This window comes from Nicotiana attenuata, unplaced genomic scaffold, assembly GCF_001879085.1.
Source record: "Nicotiana attenuata strain UT unplaced genomic scaffold, NIATTr2, whole genome shotgun sequence".
NCBI classification, from domain to species: domain Eukaryota; kingdom Viridiplantae; phylum Streptophyta; class Magnoliopsida; order Solanales; family Solanaceae; genus Nicotiana; species Nicotiana attenuata.
Window position 1 is genome coordinate 658,362 of NW_017670364.1, and position 18,834 is coordinate 677,195.

The 18,834-nt window shown below is 37.3% G+C and overlaps 2 protein-coding genes across 2 annotated transcripts; one reads left to right on the forward strand and one right to left on the reverse strand.

Annotated features, from left to right (window-relative positions):
• The first annotated feature begins 672 nt into the window (after positions 1–672).
• Positions 673–1,077, forward strand: LOC109238393. The gene has a single exon (XM_019404842.1). It carries the CDS (start codon positions 673–675, stop codon positions 1,075–1,077), a length of 405 nt encoding a protein of 134 aa, XP_019260387.1.
• A 4,774-nt stretch (positions 1,078–5,851) lies between these two features.
• LOC109238404 (hydroxymethylglutaryl-CoA synthase-like) lies at positions 5,852–11,150 on the reverse strand. Its single transcript, XM_019404851.1, has 12 exons — positions 10,851–11,150; positions 9,620–9,726; positions 9,287–9,419; positions 8,655–8,798; positions 8,126–8,284; positions 7,531–7,604; positions 7,366–7,441; positions 7,214–7,269; positions 7,038–7,125; positions 6,746–6,886; positions 6,499–6,648; positions 5,852–6,331 (listed from the first exon to the last, which is right to left on the reverse strand). The coding sequence occupies exons 1-12, from the start codon at positions 10,923–10,925 to the stop codon at positions 6,143–6,145; spliced, it is 1,392 nt and encodes a 463-aa protein (XP_019260396.1). The 5' UTR covers positions 10,926–11,150; the 3' UTR covers positions 5,852–6,142.
• Between the last annotated feature and the right edge of the window lie 7,684 nt (positions 11,151–18,834).

Below are 18,834 nucleotides of genomic sequence, written 5' to 3' on the forward strand. Positions count from 1 at the left end.
TATATATATGTGTGTGTGTGTGTTGAAATTATGTAACTGTCGTTACTCTATTAAGTTGAGAAATAAATTGGTTGTTTCAAGAAGAGCAAAGAAATTAGTAGTCCAACAAACTTATGCACAAGCTTGCTCTATGTAATTATGTCTTGCCAGAATTACATGTCCCATCTACACAAGAAATTAGACATTACACAAGTAATTGACAACCTCTGTGTTCATATGAACAGTGGATTTATTTGTAGCTAGGAGCTGTCTATTTTTAATGAATTTAATATACTTAGGCATGTAATTGCCTTTTAAGTGACTTGATAGTGTAGATATATTTTTATACTCGTCAGCCTATATTAGTTAATCCCGAAAAACTTATATATTGAACTCTATTCTTAAGTACCCTTTTTGGTTTAATTCATGTAAATATCTGATTACTTGTGTGGAGTCTTTGCTCCATTTTTTTAGTATTCTCTAGTCCAATTAAAATGCCAGGGAAAGATATGCTTAAGTGCTAACAGTTGTCAAAATTATTAATATTTGTTTTAATGCAAAATCACTAATATTTGTTTCAATGCTTTTGTGCACATTAATTTTGAAAAAAAGAAAGAAGAATTATTAGCTTCCCAAAGTGCATCTGTTGATGGAGAAACAAATTCAACTAGCGAGCTTTCTCAATTAAGTGAAATGGATATTTGGGTGCTATCAGTTGGTGGAAAGAAAAAAGGAAGAGTTGCAGGTCTTGGCTCATTGGGTCGATCTGTAAAAGTGCCTAAGCAAACAACATCTGATGTGTCGGAAGAAGTTGATGATCGGATTACAACGCAAGGTCATGCGTTAAATGCTGAGTTATATAATCAGTTGGAAGAAGAACATCGCCAAAATGAAGAGATGAGGCGCCAAAATAAAAAGATGAGACGCCAAAACAAAAAAATGAGGAAGGAGTTAGGTAACACAAATGAGAAATTAGCAGCACTGGTAAAGCATGTGGGTTACTCGGCATCATCTTCGAATGCACAACCATCATCTTCGGAAGACAATCAAGATTCACAAAGTGATAATGATGATAACAACAACTCGGTAGATGAGTAAGATTATGATTGAGATACTAAGTATGATTAGGATTGAGATACTCGGTAGTACTATTTAAGATTTACAGTTTAGACTTTTAATTATTGTTCATTTAAGAATTATGCATTATTAATTATTAATTTATGGATCATATTTTGGCAATATATTACTTCAGATTTGTGCAGAGTTGTTTGTTTGAAAAAAAAAAAGAATGAATATCATATGTCCATTGAATTGTGTGGAATATAATTTGGGACTAAATATTAATAAATTTGCTTTTGAAAAATGTACAAGTTACTTGTGGATTTTCATTGGGAAGTGCCCTGAAGCAGATTAATCTTTTGTTGGGAATTTACCTGCAAATATACAGTACATGGGGATTTTGTTAGGAATTCTCCTGCGAAATTATCATGTCAAATTCCCACGAAATTCCCTTTTTTCACGAAATGTTTATTGAATATTTCCTGCAAATTTACTTGGAGGTTTTGCTGCGAAATTACATGCGAAAATTTGCCATGAAAATCCCTAGGAAAACTCCTTTCTTTCACAATTTTTTACCAAAATTTACTTACGAATTTTGGTATTTCTTGCGGAAAAGTCCGCAAGTAACTTACGTAGGGATTTAACATTCCCAGGTAATGCACCTGCGGCCAATTTATTCCCAGGTAATATACCTGGGGAATTTAAAATTCGCAGGTAATAGTTACCCATGATCTTTATTCCTGCGGATTCCCGTTTGCATGAAAATCCTCAGGTAAATATTTTACCTACGAATTTTACATTATAATCCCTAAAAAAAATCCCCATGTAAATGGCACTTTTCTTGTAGTGAGGTCTTCGTGCTTTTAATATAGTATAGATTAACTAATTTAACTTGGTTTCTAAAGTAATATATTTATTTATATATTTTAGAGGGGTACTTTGGTCAGTCAACTTTTGGACTTGGGTATTAACATATACATTTAGGGCCTTCAAGTTTTTGGGCCCAAAACAATTGCTTGAGTGGATGATGGTTGATTTACGTAGGGAAACTGACACTGGATATCCGTTTTCAAAATAATAGCAAAAAAAATAATATATTTTTATTCTGTATGTTATATACTAAAATTATACAAATTTTATACACTTTTTCGGCTACCAAATGTAAATAGTTTCTTGCGCGGGCTACAAGTAATAATACCCCATTTATGTAAATGTTCCTTTTGTCTCTATTTTATAAAGTTGTGGAAATATAGGCCTTGTCCAGAAAACGTTAGACTCAGATTCTAGTATTTGCTCATACTTTTTTAGTTTGCTCATACTTAGGTCTAACGTTTGAAATAATTTTAGCCCGTGGTCTAACTTTTTCTTATAAGATTTTCAACTTGCCCAAGATTAGACGTGATCTTAGAAGTCCATAAATTCCAAAAGAAATAAAAAGAGAGTCATTTGCTAAACATAAATGGACTTTTCTTATCTATCGATATATTTGCTTCCAACTTCTCTCGACCAGATACGACCCGTGTTAGCCCCTTGACAAAGTTCCTCGGTAGGTGTGGGCTGTGACAAGGATTTTCATGATGGCCTTGGCACACAACCTGAAAAATGGAGCAACATCATGACGGGCAGCTCGGTATGACGGACTATGCGGGGTTGACAAACGCACCTTGAATGGAAGCAAGGCGCATTTCACTTGGACGTGCGGGTTGGCATAACAATGGCAAGGCAAAGGCATGTCAAGCAGGGGCAAAGACATGGCAAGGCAAGGCAAGGCAATGGGGGACAAGCAATGACAATTGATGCGGGCAGATTTGACCAAGTTGGGGACGACTTGACATAACCGGGCAGCTTTGGCAATGAGCGTGTGCGGCTAAGTCAGTGGGCGGCAAGCTGTGGCCGTGACATTGGTGCAGAGCAGTGTCAAAGGGCAAGGCTGGGCGCAATGCCAGTCTTGGGCACCAGCTGAGCAAAACAGGCACATGCAATGCACAGGCAGCAGTTGCAAAACGTGTGCAAGGCACATGGGAGGCAGTTGGTGGTTACAAACCATATCCAAGACATGGCTGATCATGGGCTAAAAGTGTGAGCACGTTTTTGTAGTTGTCTTAACATGTTTGCCCATAAGTTGGGGCTTGTCAACTGATTGTTTAAATCTTGCCTTATAAATATGTGCATAGGCTGTCCTAAACAAGGCAGAAAAACATAGTCTTGTGGCAAGTGTTAGCCAATTTCGTCTAAGTGTATTCCTAAGGGAAGGAAAACGTTTTTGGGGCAGGGAACTAGGGTGTTCTTTGTTCTTGGCCATAGGGTTGGCTTATTGTGTTCTTGTATTCACATTTTAATACAAGTTGGAGAGAAATTCCTATAATTTTCGTGTGTGCCTTTTAATTCATTTTGCTGCCTAAATTTATCTGGAAATGAGAGAGATGTGAGTGTCAATCATTCTGTCAGCATGCTCAAAGAGTGCCTTCCAGAACCAGGGGTATTCGAGCCTGCTGCGTACGATTAGCCAGCCTTGCGGCGGCAAAAGGATTAGACGTCCCCCCATGCTACTGTTCCCTGCGCCGGACCTTGAGTCGAATTGATCGTGTCATGTGCAACATCCATCAATGATGGTCTAAGTCTCAAACGTCCTAAAAATAAAACTAAGTGTTGAAAAGGCTTAAGTCAAGGCTGGGCTTGACTGCCGCACGGAGGTGAACCTCGGGCAAAATTCGAGTGACATAAATCACCCATGTGACAACTGGTATCAGAGCGTGGCTGGATCGGGTCAAAGACACGACGTTCGTTGGTTTAATCTCATGAAAGATGGCTGGTGGCAACGCAGAACTGAGGGAAAAAGTTACTGCATTGGAGGCACTCGTCGGAACTGTTGATGGGGATCAATTTCTGACCATTGTGACTCGTCTCGCCTATCTTGAGGCCAAGATGAACAGGCTGAACCAAGAGTGCATAGATCTGAAAGCGGAAAATGTGTTGCTACGTCATGCTGTTGGCAATGATGAAGCACAGCGTGGGGAAGATCGTACCAAGGTCAAAATTCCGGAGCCTAAAGAGTTTAATGGGGCAAGGAGTGCCAAGAAACTCGAAAATTTCCTGTGGGATATGGAGCAGTAGTTTCAGGCTGCCCATGTGCGAGATGAGGACAAGGTCACCATTACGACTATGTACTTGGTGGACGATGCAAAGCTTTGGTGGCAGACGCGCGTGGCAGATGATGTAAGTGCTGGTAGGCCGATGATTGACTCTTGGGAAGGGCTGAGAAAGAGTTGAAGGATCAAATCTTTCCTAGCACTGCGGGCTGGATTGCTAGAGATCGTTTGAAGAAGTTGAAACATGCTGGATATAAGCAACATGTCTGAGGAAGACAAGCTGCACAATTTCCTTTATGGGTTGCAGTCGTGGGCGCAGATGGAATTGCGAAGGCAGAACGTGAAAGACCTTCCTAGTGCCATCACTGTTGCGGATGCGTTGGGTGATTTCCGGCTGGGACAAGATGGTTCTGATTTCTCTACTACTTCAAAGTCCAAAAACGGGAACAAGGACAAGGCAAAAGAGTGGAGGAAAAGCGGAAACGACAAGGGTAATGCTGTTGAGGGCAATGGCAATGGAAAGGAAAAGCAATGTGCTGGACCTTCGACAAACAAAGGACAAAACAGCAAGTTTGATGGCTGTTTTATTTGCAAAGGACCACACATGGCGAGGGACTGTCCAAAACTTGAACGGCTTTCTACTTTGTTTGCTGAGAAAAGGGTGAAGATGAGCCGAACGAGGAAGAACATGAGTATGAGGCAGCATATTTGGGGCCTATGGTGGTGCTGAAAAATGCGAAAACTGCTTCGTCGAGGATGACAAATTCTTCGGGTGGGGGTGGTTTGTTAGCCCCTTGGCAAAGTTCCTCGGCGGGTGAGGGTTGTGACAAGGATTTTCATGATGGCCTTGGCACACAACCTGAAAAATGGAGCAACATCATGACGGGCAGCTCGGCATGACGGACTATGCGGGGTTGACAAACGCACCTTGAACGCAATGGAGGACAAGCAATGACAATTGATGCGGGCAGATTTGACCAAGTTGGGGACGACTTGACATAAGCGGGCAGCTTTGGCAATGAGCGTGCGTGGCTAAGTCAGTGGGCGGCAAGTTGTGGCCATGACATTGGTGCAGAGTAGTGTCAAAGGGCAAGGCTGGGCGCAATGCCAGTCTTGAGCACGCAGCAGTTGAGCAAAATAGGCACATGCAGTGCACAGGCAGCAGTTGCAAAAACGTGTGCAAGGCACATGGGAGGCAGTTGGTGGTTACAAACCATATCCAAGACATGGCTGATCGTGGGCTAAAAGTGTGGGCACGTTTTTGTAGTTGTCTTAACATGTTTGCCCATCAGTTGGGGCTAAAAGTGTGTTCTTTGTTCTTGGCCATAGGGTTGGCTTATTGTGTTTTTGTATTCATATTTTAATACAAGTTGGGGAGAAATTCCTGTAATTTTCGTGTGTGGCTTTTACTTCATTTTGCTGCCTAAATTTATCTAAGTCTCAAACGTCCTAAAAATAAAACTAAGTGTTGAAAAGGCTTAAGTCAAGGCTGGGCTTGACAGCCGCACGGAGGTGAACCTCGAGCAGAATCCGAGTGACATAAATCACCCATGTGACAACCCATACAGTCACCTGTGCTTCATGTTCAATGCTAAGAATTTCTTACTGCTGCTTGCGAAAAATCTTGTAATATAATTTTCCTATTTACATTGAAAATGCTGACTACTACAACATGAGGGTGTACCTACTTTTATTATATATTAGAAGTTCACAAACAAATAAGATTATGAGTGCAGAGGTCAGAAAATCTGCTCAATGAATTTCAATCAAGATTACATTGATGATTTGTCAATCATCTACAATTATCTCCAAGACAGACACAATAAACATCGAACTAGTTTAAACTTTGATTGGAAAAAAAATGAAATACAAAAAGAAAAGCATTAAAAGTAATCAACAAAAGACACTATTCCCTATATAAATAGAAACAACTTTACTAGGACATTATTCCCTATGCTACAACTAAAAGAGCACAAGCAAAGTTGTGGCGTTACACTTGGGTACTGGGACTATCTTCAGTGACCATTCACCAGTCCATTCTCAGTAGCTTTCTTGGCATAGAATCTTCTGTACTTGGAATCAACCTCTGTGAGGTAGTAAGTTCCTGGAGCTAGAAGGCTACAGTCTTTGCTTGTCACAAAGTCCTTGGCCCCATATCTGTGCTCCATTAGTTGCATTATTTGGACGAATTTTTCAGGAGCCAACTGTCATATAAGATCGATGTCAAGGATGGTTATGTTGAAAGATAGACATAGATATGAAAAAGATTTGCAAGCTACAGATGTATCAACTTCTTGGTCTTCTAGCTTCGGTAGAGTTAGTAACAATGTCAAAGTCTGCATATTTATATATAGATGAAAATAGCACATACCTCGTGTCTTGATTTCAACTTCTCTGCAACATTCATCGCGCTTGCAATGTTTGACAAGCTAAAAGGATGTTGACCTTCATTAAGCTTGAGTGAGAACATTGTTGCAGTTGATCCACTACCATAGGAGAACAACATTACCCGCTGTCCAGCCTGAGGTAACAAAATCATTCAGAAACTAGAACAAGTAGGTTGATAATAGTACTTAAGAAACAAAAGGACCAAAAGGGGAAAAGTAACTCCTGATTACCAATGTGTTGTGCTTATTGTGAAGGAGTGATGCAAAAGCCGCATACAGAGAAGCAGTGTACATGTTACCAACTTGTTTTGGTATTAATGTGGTAGGTTGCACCTTCTCATCGTAAAATTGTTTTGCAACTTGCTGAGATGCCTGTACATGGACAAAAAAATCCGTTGTTAGTTCCAATCACAATGCACGTAGATCTGAGAGCAATTTTAAAAAAAAAAAGATATTTCAGGTCAGTAGAAAATGAACGAGAATGTCTTTCGAGGAAGAAAGAGTGTAAATTTAAAGAGTGAACCTTCTCAAGATCACGGCTTTGGTAGCTTTCATCACCACTTAGAGACGAAAATGGTGCAAGCTTTTCTTTGGCAGATTCATCGATTGAGCTGAAAATGGAAACCAAAAGTTCTTAGTCAACAAAATTCCTTTTAGATGATAAAAAAAAAATCTCTGAAAGAGAAACTTGCAACCCACCAAGCATTCCTCAAAAAGTCATTGAATAGCAACCGAGCAAAGCTCTTTTGTACAAGCTGCAGGATTTATACAAAACATTCAAGTGTCAATAAAATTTCAGATAGAAAAGAAACAAATAAAGTCATCAATCCACAATAGACTCTATAAACTACCTTGTTGTAGGGTGAATGGAACACAAAGTAGGCTGCATCAGCAATCGAAAACTGCTTGCCTTCCAATTTCTCATATCTAGAATATGAAACACAGCAAAGCAATCAATACAAGATAATCAAGAGATTGACTTCCAAATAGGAGAATGTGTCCACCGAGCAGCTTACTTATTGCATAAGCTCTTGTAGCAAGCATCAAGTGCCATGAGGTAACAAGTTTGTGAAAGCTTGCCATCAACCACCTGCAGTCAACAATTTTCATCACACCTCAGAGGGTGAACAAAAAAGAGACATAAAAGAAGGTTTTATACAAATTTCTCATCAATCCTACTTTTTCCAGTGTTAACCAAGTCAACCATCTTTCTATTTAGAATCTGTAAGGTACAGCTTTTAAAGAAACATTAGAGAATTACTTAGAATTACCAGATGAACTAGAAACTTATGAAAGAAATAAGGAAAGCAAGAAAAGAAAGAGGCACAAAGCTAAAACTAGCAAATGATATTGCTCGAACATGTAAAAAGAAATAGAAAGGAAATTTATTTTTAAAAAAACGAGTGCTTTTCCACCCAAAAGAATGGTTTAGAAGCCACTTGAGATTCAATTGACAAAAAGAAGTACAGAAGAAATTTATCGTAAGAATGAGTGTTTTTCCACCTCAAAAATAATTTTAAGGCCATGTGAGACTAAATTGAAAAAAAAATCGCAAAGCATGCCTGTGAAAACAGATAATTAATCAGACTTGCAAGGATTAGAGGGAATTACTGGATATTCACTGTCTAGTATAGGCTTGTAAAAATCGTAGACATGAGCCATATGGCTAGCCCTAATCTTGCTTTCAAAAACAATAGGGGCATCAGGCCCAATTAGCATAGCAATGGCAGCAGCTCCTCCAGTTGGCCTAGCAGGTCCTTCAGCATAGACCTATAAAAAAACATCCAATAAGTGAATAGGATTCATCTTAAGGAAGAACATTACATAAATTTTACAGGTATAGCCACGGAAGATGATTCAATATAACCATATAATTGCAACTTAGAGGTCCCAGTCTATTTCTAGCTACATGCCAAATAAAGAATGTAAATTCAAAGTCTATTAGACAACAACAACAACAAACCCAGTGTAATCCCACAAGTGGGGTCTGGGGAGGGTAGTGTGTACGCATGCCTTACCCCTACCTTGTGAGGGTAGAGAGGTTGTATCCGATAGACCCTCGGCTTAAGAAACACAAACAGGATCAAAGTCTATTAGACAACAGAGAAAATATAGAATGTTTATAGGTGATGATCATTACCGCACTATCTGTGCATACAACAAGTCCATAACGTCCATCCCATGAAGAGCTCTCCACCCAATTCACACAGTTGAACAATGCAGCAGTTCCACCATAGCATGCATTAGTTGAGTCAACTCCTTCAATGTCAGTATTCCCACATTTCTGCATGTTTCACATGGCCAGGAAACCAGACACATTACAATTAAATTATGAGATACTAAAACATAAAGCTTTAATAGGTGAAGTAGAATTTAAGAAAGCCAAACAACATAGCTGATGCTACCGAACAATCAAGACAGTTTCACAAAGAACAGTGGTTGAAAAGTAAGGAAACTCATTATGGATTAGAAAAGAGCTGCATGGAATAAGCAGAGTTGGCCCCTAAAATAAGATTAAAACATACTTCATGCAGCATTAAGTGAATTGAGAAATATCATGTCTCTTTGGCTGGGCATCTTTGTGCTGGTGCAGTAACTGAGGACATACAAATAATTAAGTTTTCATTTACTACGGTCAGCGGAGGTCATTTTTATACTATATCACAGAATTAGGAGATGAGACACAGCGTGAACTGCACCATACCATAAAATGGGAAAGACGAGGTCATTCAATTTACTAAACCGATGCTCACTAGGAACTTAAAGAATTACCTCAAATATTTGCATCAGGAACGTCTTGATGGATTTGCTTTTATCGATAACAGTCTCACTTCCAACTTCCAGTCTACCTACTTGCTTTGGATCAACAGCATACTTCTCCAGAAGGGAAGTAACAGCTGTCAAACTGAAGACAAACAATATAATAAGAATAATTATGTGACACCAAGATCAAATTGCTTTCTCATTCAGTTACGTTAAGTGAACAAACTACTTTAAAATAGAGAATAACCAGATAATTTACTGACAACTTCAAACAACAGAGCAATTTTGCATTATGAGCTTCTAAAGCCAGTGAACAATAATCAAAAGCAATGGAGGCAATACCTCATTGATATAACATCTTCAACCTCAGTGCAAAAGCCCATACAATCTTGTCCAAGACCAATTGTGTATTTCCCTTTGCTTGCTCCATCATGAGCTTCCAATACTTCCTAAACATAGTTAATAGGCACAAGAATTTAGCAGAAATCTAAAACTAACTCCCTACAACTTTTACTAGCTGATTTAACTTACTCATAAACTGATAACTGTAATCGAGTGTTAATTACACTAATAATATTTGAAAAGAGCTCTATGGGGGCAAAATGCAACATAGATTGAAGGTGCGCTAACTACTGAAAGTGCTAAAACAGGTGAGATAGACCTAAAATTACAGGGGGGAGAAGTTATAAGGAAAAAACCAACAATCTGTTGGAGTTAATATGAACTTAGCAAAGCACCACAGATCGATGAATGCAGAGGACTGTATAGGTATTAAGATTTAGTTGAGAACTTCTAATTTCCCGTAAAATATAACGAATTTAGAATTACAACTAAATTGACCAGAGTAGAGCAAAATGATTATAGAGGATATACATAGCTACCACATGAGCATATTAGGAAGTTTCGAAAAGAGTGCACTCAAAATCAATTACATGCATTAATATCTATGCTTGCAAGCTATAGATCATAACAATGAGCTCTTAAGCAGACTATAAAATCACATTCTTTTGATAGAATCATCTTAAGCATGACGAATAGTTACTCTGTCCAAAAAAGAATGATACTTTTTTATATTTGGAAGCAATTTAACTTTAAAGTTACCCTTAATGAAATGATTTATAGCCACCAAATGTATATGGCTTATTTTGAGACCACAAGATTCAAAAGTTCTTTCTTTCTAAACTTTGTAGTTTCTCGGTATAACAGGGAAGCAGGAGACTCTCTCTGTATAATAAAACAGCAACGCTTCATTTAAAAATGAGAAAAAGCTTCAAACTTATAAATCAGAAGATCGCATGTATTTTCCCAGTCGTTCCTCTTTAAAATTTTCTCCACATCGAAAAAGTAAAATCACCAGCAGTAAATTTCTTTTCAATAAATAAACATAAAAGACAACTTTTTTATGAACTGCAGGACTCCTAATCATAAAACTAAAAAGGCGTAGAAATCTATATTTCCGATCGTATTTCATTTCTCTCTCAATTAAAATTAAAGCGAAATTACGATATTGAAACAGATTCATAAAATCCAAATCGTATATGTTGTGTCTGCAAGTATAAAGGAGATTGATTACCTGCTGAATGCAAGTGGGAGGGAAGTAAATTTCCATGGCGAGGATTCCGACATTCTTCTGTTGAGGAGGTGCCATTGATGATTCTCTTTGAGTAAACGGAACGGATCCAAACAATTTCCCCCTAAAAAAATGGAGAGAATGTTTTATTTTAACAGAAGAAAAAGAGAGAGGGGAAATGTGTGAGCGATTCGAGGAGGAGAAAGAAGAAGAAGAAGAAGAAAGGTGAATTAGTTCATGTTTCCGTTGGGATTATATATAGTAGTTTGCCCCAGCCCTCAAACGCAGACTTCGTGACAACCAATTTTCATTTTTCCCAAAATATAAATGCAAAGTAAGAGAGAGTGAGAGAGACTCCTCGTAGTCATAATAATTTGAGAAGTTCCAATATGTAAAATAGTTTAATAAAGAATGAAATTGCGTTTTAATTATTTATATCAATAATGGCTTTTGATAATCTACAAAATATGGTAGGTAATTTACTTTAAGTCTATAACTGGTATATTACATCAATAATATTAATTATTTTACTGAATGTGTTTTAAAGTTAAATCATATTTTTAAGGAATATGCCGTATCCGTCACAATTTATATGATTGTTGAGACAACTCAAAATGCTTAATATTATTTCATCTTTATACGACTTTTATTGCTTTCAAAAGTTTCAAATTGGTTAAACTAGTCAATTGCTGTATTTCTTTTCCAAAACATGCTTTTCAAAGATTAATAAATAAAACTGTCATCCTAATTTCTGATTTTTGAAAATACTGATTGGTTGAGATTAGTTTCACAAAAAATTGGATGAATTTTTAAAAAACATTCAGCATATTTGAATGTACTATCTAGTATGTAGGAATTAGTTGATTTTTTTACCTTGAAAATCATTTTATCTGTTTCATTTTATGTGATGGGCGACTCGGGATTAAGTTTAAAAGAAAAAATATTTTCAAAGTTTATCGTCTAAAATAAGTTATATATTAATTATAAAATACCTTATTAAAGATTTAAAAAATTAAGATTAAATTATTTTTAAATATAAACAATATCATTCTTTTTTATATATGTTAAACAGAAAAGAGTAACACGCAAATATTAGTGGGTCACGTCCAAAAAGGGCATCATTTAGGTAATGGTCCGATTATTTTTATTATTATTATTTTTGGTTAAAGCTTGATTATCTATTTATCTTCTTGGTGACCTGTGACTGCTCACGTTACATCAATTTTGATAAAACACTTCCTTACTCACTAATAGCTGACATGTGTCAGTAATTTGAATGATAATTTTGTTCCACTTTAATTTTTAGATTATTTTATTTACTCAAACTGGTCTGAGAAGAAAAATTTTATTTTGTGCCTTACAAAACTGTGAGGTTTTTTTTATTTTACAATTGTGTGGGTTCTAGAATTTTGTGGATCCATATGTGTAAAATATGAGTCCTCAAATATTTGAGATAAAAAGAGGCCTCACACAATTAGTGTCAGTTGTGTGAGGCACAAAATAAAATCAATCGTACGAAGAACTTCTTTTTTTCCTTTCAAAAAAGCGTAATTTAACTTTTTCTATTATTATATTACATGAGAAGTTAAAGGAGCGAATAATATGAAGTTTCATACTCTATATACTCTATACATGGTTAAGTTTATTTGGAAAAATTCTCATTAACATTCCAATTAATTTAAGAAGTATGTATCGAAAATATAAGTTGATATCATTGGTGTCCAAACTAACTTGCACACAGGGGCAGAGGCAGAGTGTGTTATGCGGGTTCCGCCGAACGCAGTAGCTTTTGTTCAAATGATGTATTTGTCTTAGAAAATTAATTAAATATATCTAATTTATTAATTTAAAACCCAGTAAGTTAAAAGGATTACAATCTCGAACCCATAAAGTTCAAATCTTGGCTTCGCCTCTACTTACGCGCATGTTAATTATTTTATTGGGTATTTGTTTCTTTCCACTAGCACAAGTAAAGTAATCCAACTCACCAACGCGACAGATGGAAAGAAGTTACCGAATTTCTTCTTTTTTTCTTTTTTTTTTTTTGCTTGAGCTGGAATTTAAAATTAAACTTCATGATTCTCCTCCTGCACTAAAGGAAATTGAAATTCAAATAGAGATATGACGACTAAGCATTATTTGCATTATATGGGAGGCGGTGCCGATCGCTAGTTGGATGGTTCGAGCCGGGAGAGGCTCAATTGTTGGGTGCATATTTGGTACATGATGCCTTGGAAAAGGTCAAGATCATTCAAGATCGACTTCGCACAGCTTTGTCCGGGAAGAAGAGTTATGCTGGCCGTAGAGTTCGTGATGTTGCATTCATGTTCGGAGAGAGGGTGTTGCTCCGGGTTTCACCCATGAAGGGTGTGATGAGGTTCGAGAAGAAGGGAAAGTTGAGCCCTAGGTATGTCGGACCTTTTGAGATTCTTGAGAAAGTGGGTGAGGTGGCTTACAGGCTCACGTTGCCACCTAGCTTATCAGCAGTCCATCCAGTGTTCCAAGTGTCTATGATCCGGAAGTATCACGCTGATCCGTCCCATGTATTAGATTTCAGCTCAGTCCAATTGGACAAGGATTTGACTTATGAGTAGGAGCCGGTGGCTATTCTAGCTCGGCCGATTCGATAGTTGAGGTCCAAGAGTTATCCTTCAGTTCGAGTGCAGTGGAGAGGTCAGCCGACCGAGACAGCTACTTGGGAGTCAGAGTCGGACATGCGGAGTAGATATCCACACCTTTTCACCAGTCCAGGTACTTTTCCATGTCCGTTCGAAGACGAACGATTGTTTTAGAGGTGGAGAATGTGATGACCCGTTAGGTCATCTAGAATTTTAAACCTTAATTTTGTGTTTTGAAACCTCATATATCTAATTTTAGCCTTCCTCGATTTGTGTGCACAGTTCGTGCCTTTTTCCGGAAGGCTTTTATGTCAAAAATTGATAAAATATGAATTTTTACTTTAAAAATCTATTTGAGTTGACTTCAGTAAATGTTTTGAGCAAACGGACTCGGATCCATATTTTGACGGTCCTGGTAGGTCCGTATCGTGATTTGGGACCTGGGCATATGCCCGGAATCGAATTCGGAGGTCCCTAGCTTGAGTTATCGCTTTTTGTCAAAAATTAAAAGTTTAAAGGTTTAATGAATTTAAAGATTTGACCAATGTTTGACTTTGTTGATACCGGGTCCATATTTTGGTTCCAAAACTCACTATTGGTCCATTACAATATTTAAGACTTGTCTGCCAAATTTGGTGAAAAACGGAGTTGGTTTGACGTGATTCAGACGTCTGGTTGTTAAAATAGAAATTCTAAAGTTTCATTGAAAATTTCATTTGATTTGGTTCACAATTCGTAGTTCTAGGTGTTATTTTCGTATCTTGATCGCCCGAGCGTGTTCGTATGATATTTTTGTACTTGTGTACATGTTTGGTTTAGAACCCCGAGGGCTCGGGTGAGTTTCGGATTGGCTACGGAGTGAATTTGGACTTAGAATCATAGCTGAAGCCTTTGTGCTTCCGGTGTCTGCTGCAGACTTCGGTATTGCGAGGTCTGGCTCGCAAATGCGAGCCTCGCATTTGCGAAGAAGACTTCGCATTGCGAGCAGGGGCTGGGGTGGACTTTCGCATTTGCGATATCTGGGGCCGTATTTACGATCCCATCAGGTTCGCATTTGCGAACATGTTGTTCGCATTTGTGAAGGCAGCAAAAATGTGGGGACTTCGCATTTGCGAAGGAAATCTCACGTTTGCGGGGTTCGCAATTGCGAACCCCAGATCGCAATTGCGATATCTGCGCCTGGACTTAAGTTGAGTTAGACGGGATTTTCCTCATACTTTCAAATTTTCAACCCTAGAAACCTTCGAGGTGATTTTTCCAAGAACTCTTCTTCTCCAATTCATTTGTAAGTGCTTCTAACCTACTTTCTTTCGATTACCCATTACATTTCATAAATTTCAACCTAAAATCTAGGATTTTCGTGGTAGAAATTGAGAATTTGGGTAGAATTAGGTATTTTTATAAAATTAGAATTTAGACCTCAAATTATGGTCGGATTTCGACACAAGTTGCATAACCAGGCTAGGGGTGAATGGGTAATCGGGTTTTGGTCAAAAATTTGGGTTTGGACCAAGCGGGCCGGGGAGTTGACTTTTGTTGACTTTTCCAATAAGAACCTAAATTGAACCTCTTTCATTCGTGGGTAGTTCCTAAGACTTATTTTGAATCGTTTGGTTGTTAAATTGCTATATTTGATTGGTTCGAAGGCTTTTTCGAAGGGCAAAGCCGTGGTTGAGCTTTGAGTCGATCTTGGAGCGAAGTAATTGTTGAGTTTAACCTTGATTTGGGGGAATTAGGAACCCTCGGACTATGTGCTATGTGAATTTCATGTGTTGCGGCGTATATGCGAGGTGACGAGTGCTTGTACGCCGCCGAGTTACTTTTTTTCCTGATTTTCCGCTTTCCTTTAATTATTTTCTTCCATGCCTTGACTGATATGTGCTCTAAATGCCTCCTATGCTTTATTTGCTACATGTTAATCATTGTTTCTCTTTTAAAAAATGTTAGACATTTCCATGCTTTCATGACTCGCTATTATTGCCTTAATTGACTTATTTGCACCTTTTAAATATTATTTACCGGGCTTGTCTTGTCTTGTAATATTACATATGTGAATTCTCAATCTGGTACGAGGCTTCCTTTCTGATTCAACTTCATATTCGTCAATCGTAGAGGTTCTTGTGATTTGAGTTATTGATTTGATTGTACTCATTGAATATTTGATAATGATATGGTGGGATCGGGTTGCACGCCACAACAGGTGAAATAAAGGTGGATTGATATGGTGGAATAAGAGTGAATTTATACTGATATGGTGGGATCGGATTGCACGCCGCAACATGTGAAATAATGGTGGATTGATACGGTTAAATAAATAGTGAATTGTGATACTAATTTTGTTATATGGTGGGATCGGATTGCATGCTGCTATAGGTGAAATAAGGGTGGATTGATACAGTGAAATAATGGTGAATTATGATACTGATTTTGTTATATGGTGGGATCGGATTGCGCGTCGCAACAAATATTTGTGATTGTTCATATTTTTACGGTGGAATAAGGAAGAATTGTGTTGTCGGATTGCACGCCACAACAATCTATGTGTTTCTATTTTCTTGAGTTGTGCTGGTTTTCGGTATTTTCATACGGAACTCTAAGGATTGGTAATTCTGATCGACATTGGGTTTTCTTTGAGGATTTATCTATTTTCTTCAGTTAACTGTCTTATTTCATTCCATATTTTCTTCTCCTGTCTTTATTATATACTGTGTACATGTTATAGTGTAAGTGACCTGCCTTAGCCTCGTAACTAATTCGTCGAGGTTAGGCTCAGCACTTAAAGAGTACATGGGGTCGGTTGTAATCATACTGCACTCTGCACTTCTCGTGCAGATCTTGGAGTCGGTCCCAACGGTGGTTATTAGCGTGCTCGGATTGGCCAGCTTTGTGGAGACTTGAGGTACAACTGCTCAGCGTACGCAGCTCCTAGAGTCCCCTCTCCTTTTTATTTAGCTCTGTACTTTCCTTTCAGACAACTTTATTTTTTATTCAGACCTTTATTTGTACCATTATAGTCATTCGTACAGTTGTGACACCGGGTCCAGGGTTGTATCAGATATTTTGGTTGTTATAGCTTTCGCACTTTACTTTAGATTATTACAATTATTTCAGTTCTTTTTTATCATTTAATTTGAACTGTTGAAAATGGATAAATTGTTCTAACGTTGGCTTGCCTAGCAAGTGAAATGTTAGGCGCCGCCATGGTCCCGATGGTGAGAATTCCGGGTCGTGACAGTTGTACTCATACTATACTCTGCACTTCTTGTGCAAACTTTAGAGTCGGTTCCAGTGGTGGTCAGTACATTGCTAGGATCATACATCTGTCGGAGACTTGAGGTACAGTTGCTCGGCGTTCGCAAGCCTGAAGTCCTTTTCTACTTTTACCCCTTTCTACTTTAGGCGTCATCACGGTTCCGAGGGTGGGAATTCCGGGTCGTAACACATAGAAATCTTTCAAGAATTGTTTGTTAAAATATTTCTAGAGAATTTTAATAAAGAGACGGAAGGGAACCAGCATTTGCTGAGAAAAAAGAAATTGGCAGGACCAGATGGGTAAGGCAATAAAGTTTGTAATAAAGTTGGAGTGAATTGTAAATTGAAAACGTGTCGGAACATTTTGCAAAAAAAAAAAAAAAATGTCACCGTCAAAATCTCACTTTAATACAGCATTAAGCCATTAACCCTTCATTTCAACGTCCAATTCTCTGTTTTAAGTGAAATTGAAGTGCCTAGCAAAATTGATGTCCAAGTATCGATTTACAAATATTCAATATTAACGAAATGTCATACATATCCCAAGGCCATTTTATACAAGGATTAATTATATGCCTCACAAATTTAAAAAAAAAAAAGTTATTTGATGTTTGAATATAGCAAAAATATTCATGACTAGTCAATTTTGGCAACAGTCTGATCGTTAAGACAAAATTGAAGAAAGATTGTCTACTGCAAAAATTAATTCCTGATTTCGGGAAGCAAAAAGAACATAAAGTAACCCTTATTAATAAGTCACCAATTTCAGAATATTAGTAGTTGTTTTGATAAAATATAATCTTCTTAAAAATATTTACGTAACATTTAAGAAAAAGAAGAAGAAATCAACCCCCCTACCGTTCCATTTAATAAGTGAGATGTATAAATAAAAATGTTAATAACGAATATTTTTCTGATTAAAACTATTAGATATCGTTATTAAAAGGTGTAAACTATCTTTAAAAGAAAACATGGACTAAAGCTAATATCAGTTTGAATAGGAGTTACGAGTACTGATATTTATTCTGTAAAAACTTATTCGGACTTTTGTTTGCACTAAATTAATTAATACAATACATGTGTTTCTTATAGATATATTTATACCTTATTATGGTTATGTAACATATATATTTTTAAATTTTAACGTTTAAAATTAAATTACTTAATTTAGTGTTAAAGATCGAGCACCAATTTCTATATTACCACCTTCTCATTTTCTACTTTCCTCCCAAAATTCACGAGTCTAGCTTATCCCAAGATTTTTATAGGAAAAGATAAGAGGAAAGGAAAATATTAAAGTAAATATATTATATTATATTAAAAGTGGCAGCCAACCCTAAAGTCCCTCTTCCTAGTGCCAATGTGTTCCATGTCTGTGGCAGTGACAGGATTTGGACTCTTCTTAATGGAATCTAATATTTATAATAACTGATATTAATTACTTTTCAGTTTGCAGATTAGATCCATTACTTTCTTGGCATATGGATTATTAAATTAATGCTCACCTAACTTTCTCAGTGACTTATTTAAGATGAAAATGACGAGAAACAAAAAAGAGCTCATGAAATATGTTAGTTTTTTTTTGGTAATTAAGACATATATTAAAAACACATACTAAGTCATTACATAGTGCATTATAATTGGGAACTGTTCTAGGACACATAGTTCCTAGCTTGTCCCTTTCCAAAATAGAAATAACAAAAGTAGGAGGAATAAGATGAGTTGTTAAGCTTCCAAAAGTTGTTAAGCTGCTTCCATTTTTTGCCATTAAATCAGTCGCCTGGTTTGCCTCTCTGTAGACATGCTGTAGTGGCGGGTCACCTGCTCTACTCAATAGGCATCTGCAATCATCAATCAGATTAAGGGAACAGTTCTTGTTATGGATTAAATTAATGAGCTCCTTACAATCTGTTTCAATAGTGAGGGGTAGGTAGTTGTTTTTTATAGCTAATTTCAGGCCATGCAGTAGTGCTAATGTTTCCATGTAAATATTTGTTGCATGTGAAATACCCATATTGTAACCCAAAACCCATTCCCCGTTGCCTTTTCTGATGATTCCCCCTATTCCACCTTTACCTGGATTGCCACAGCATGAACCATCCACATTCAGCTTATAG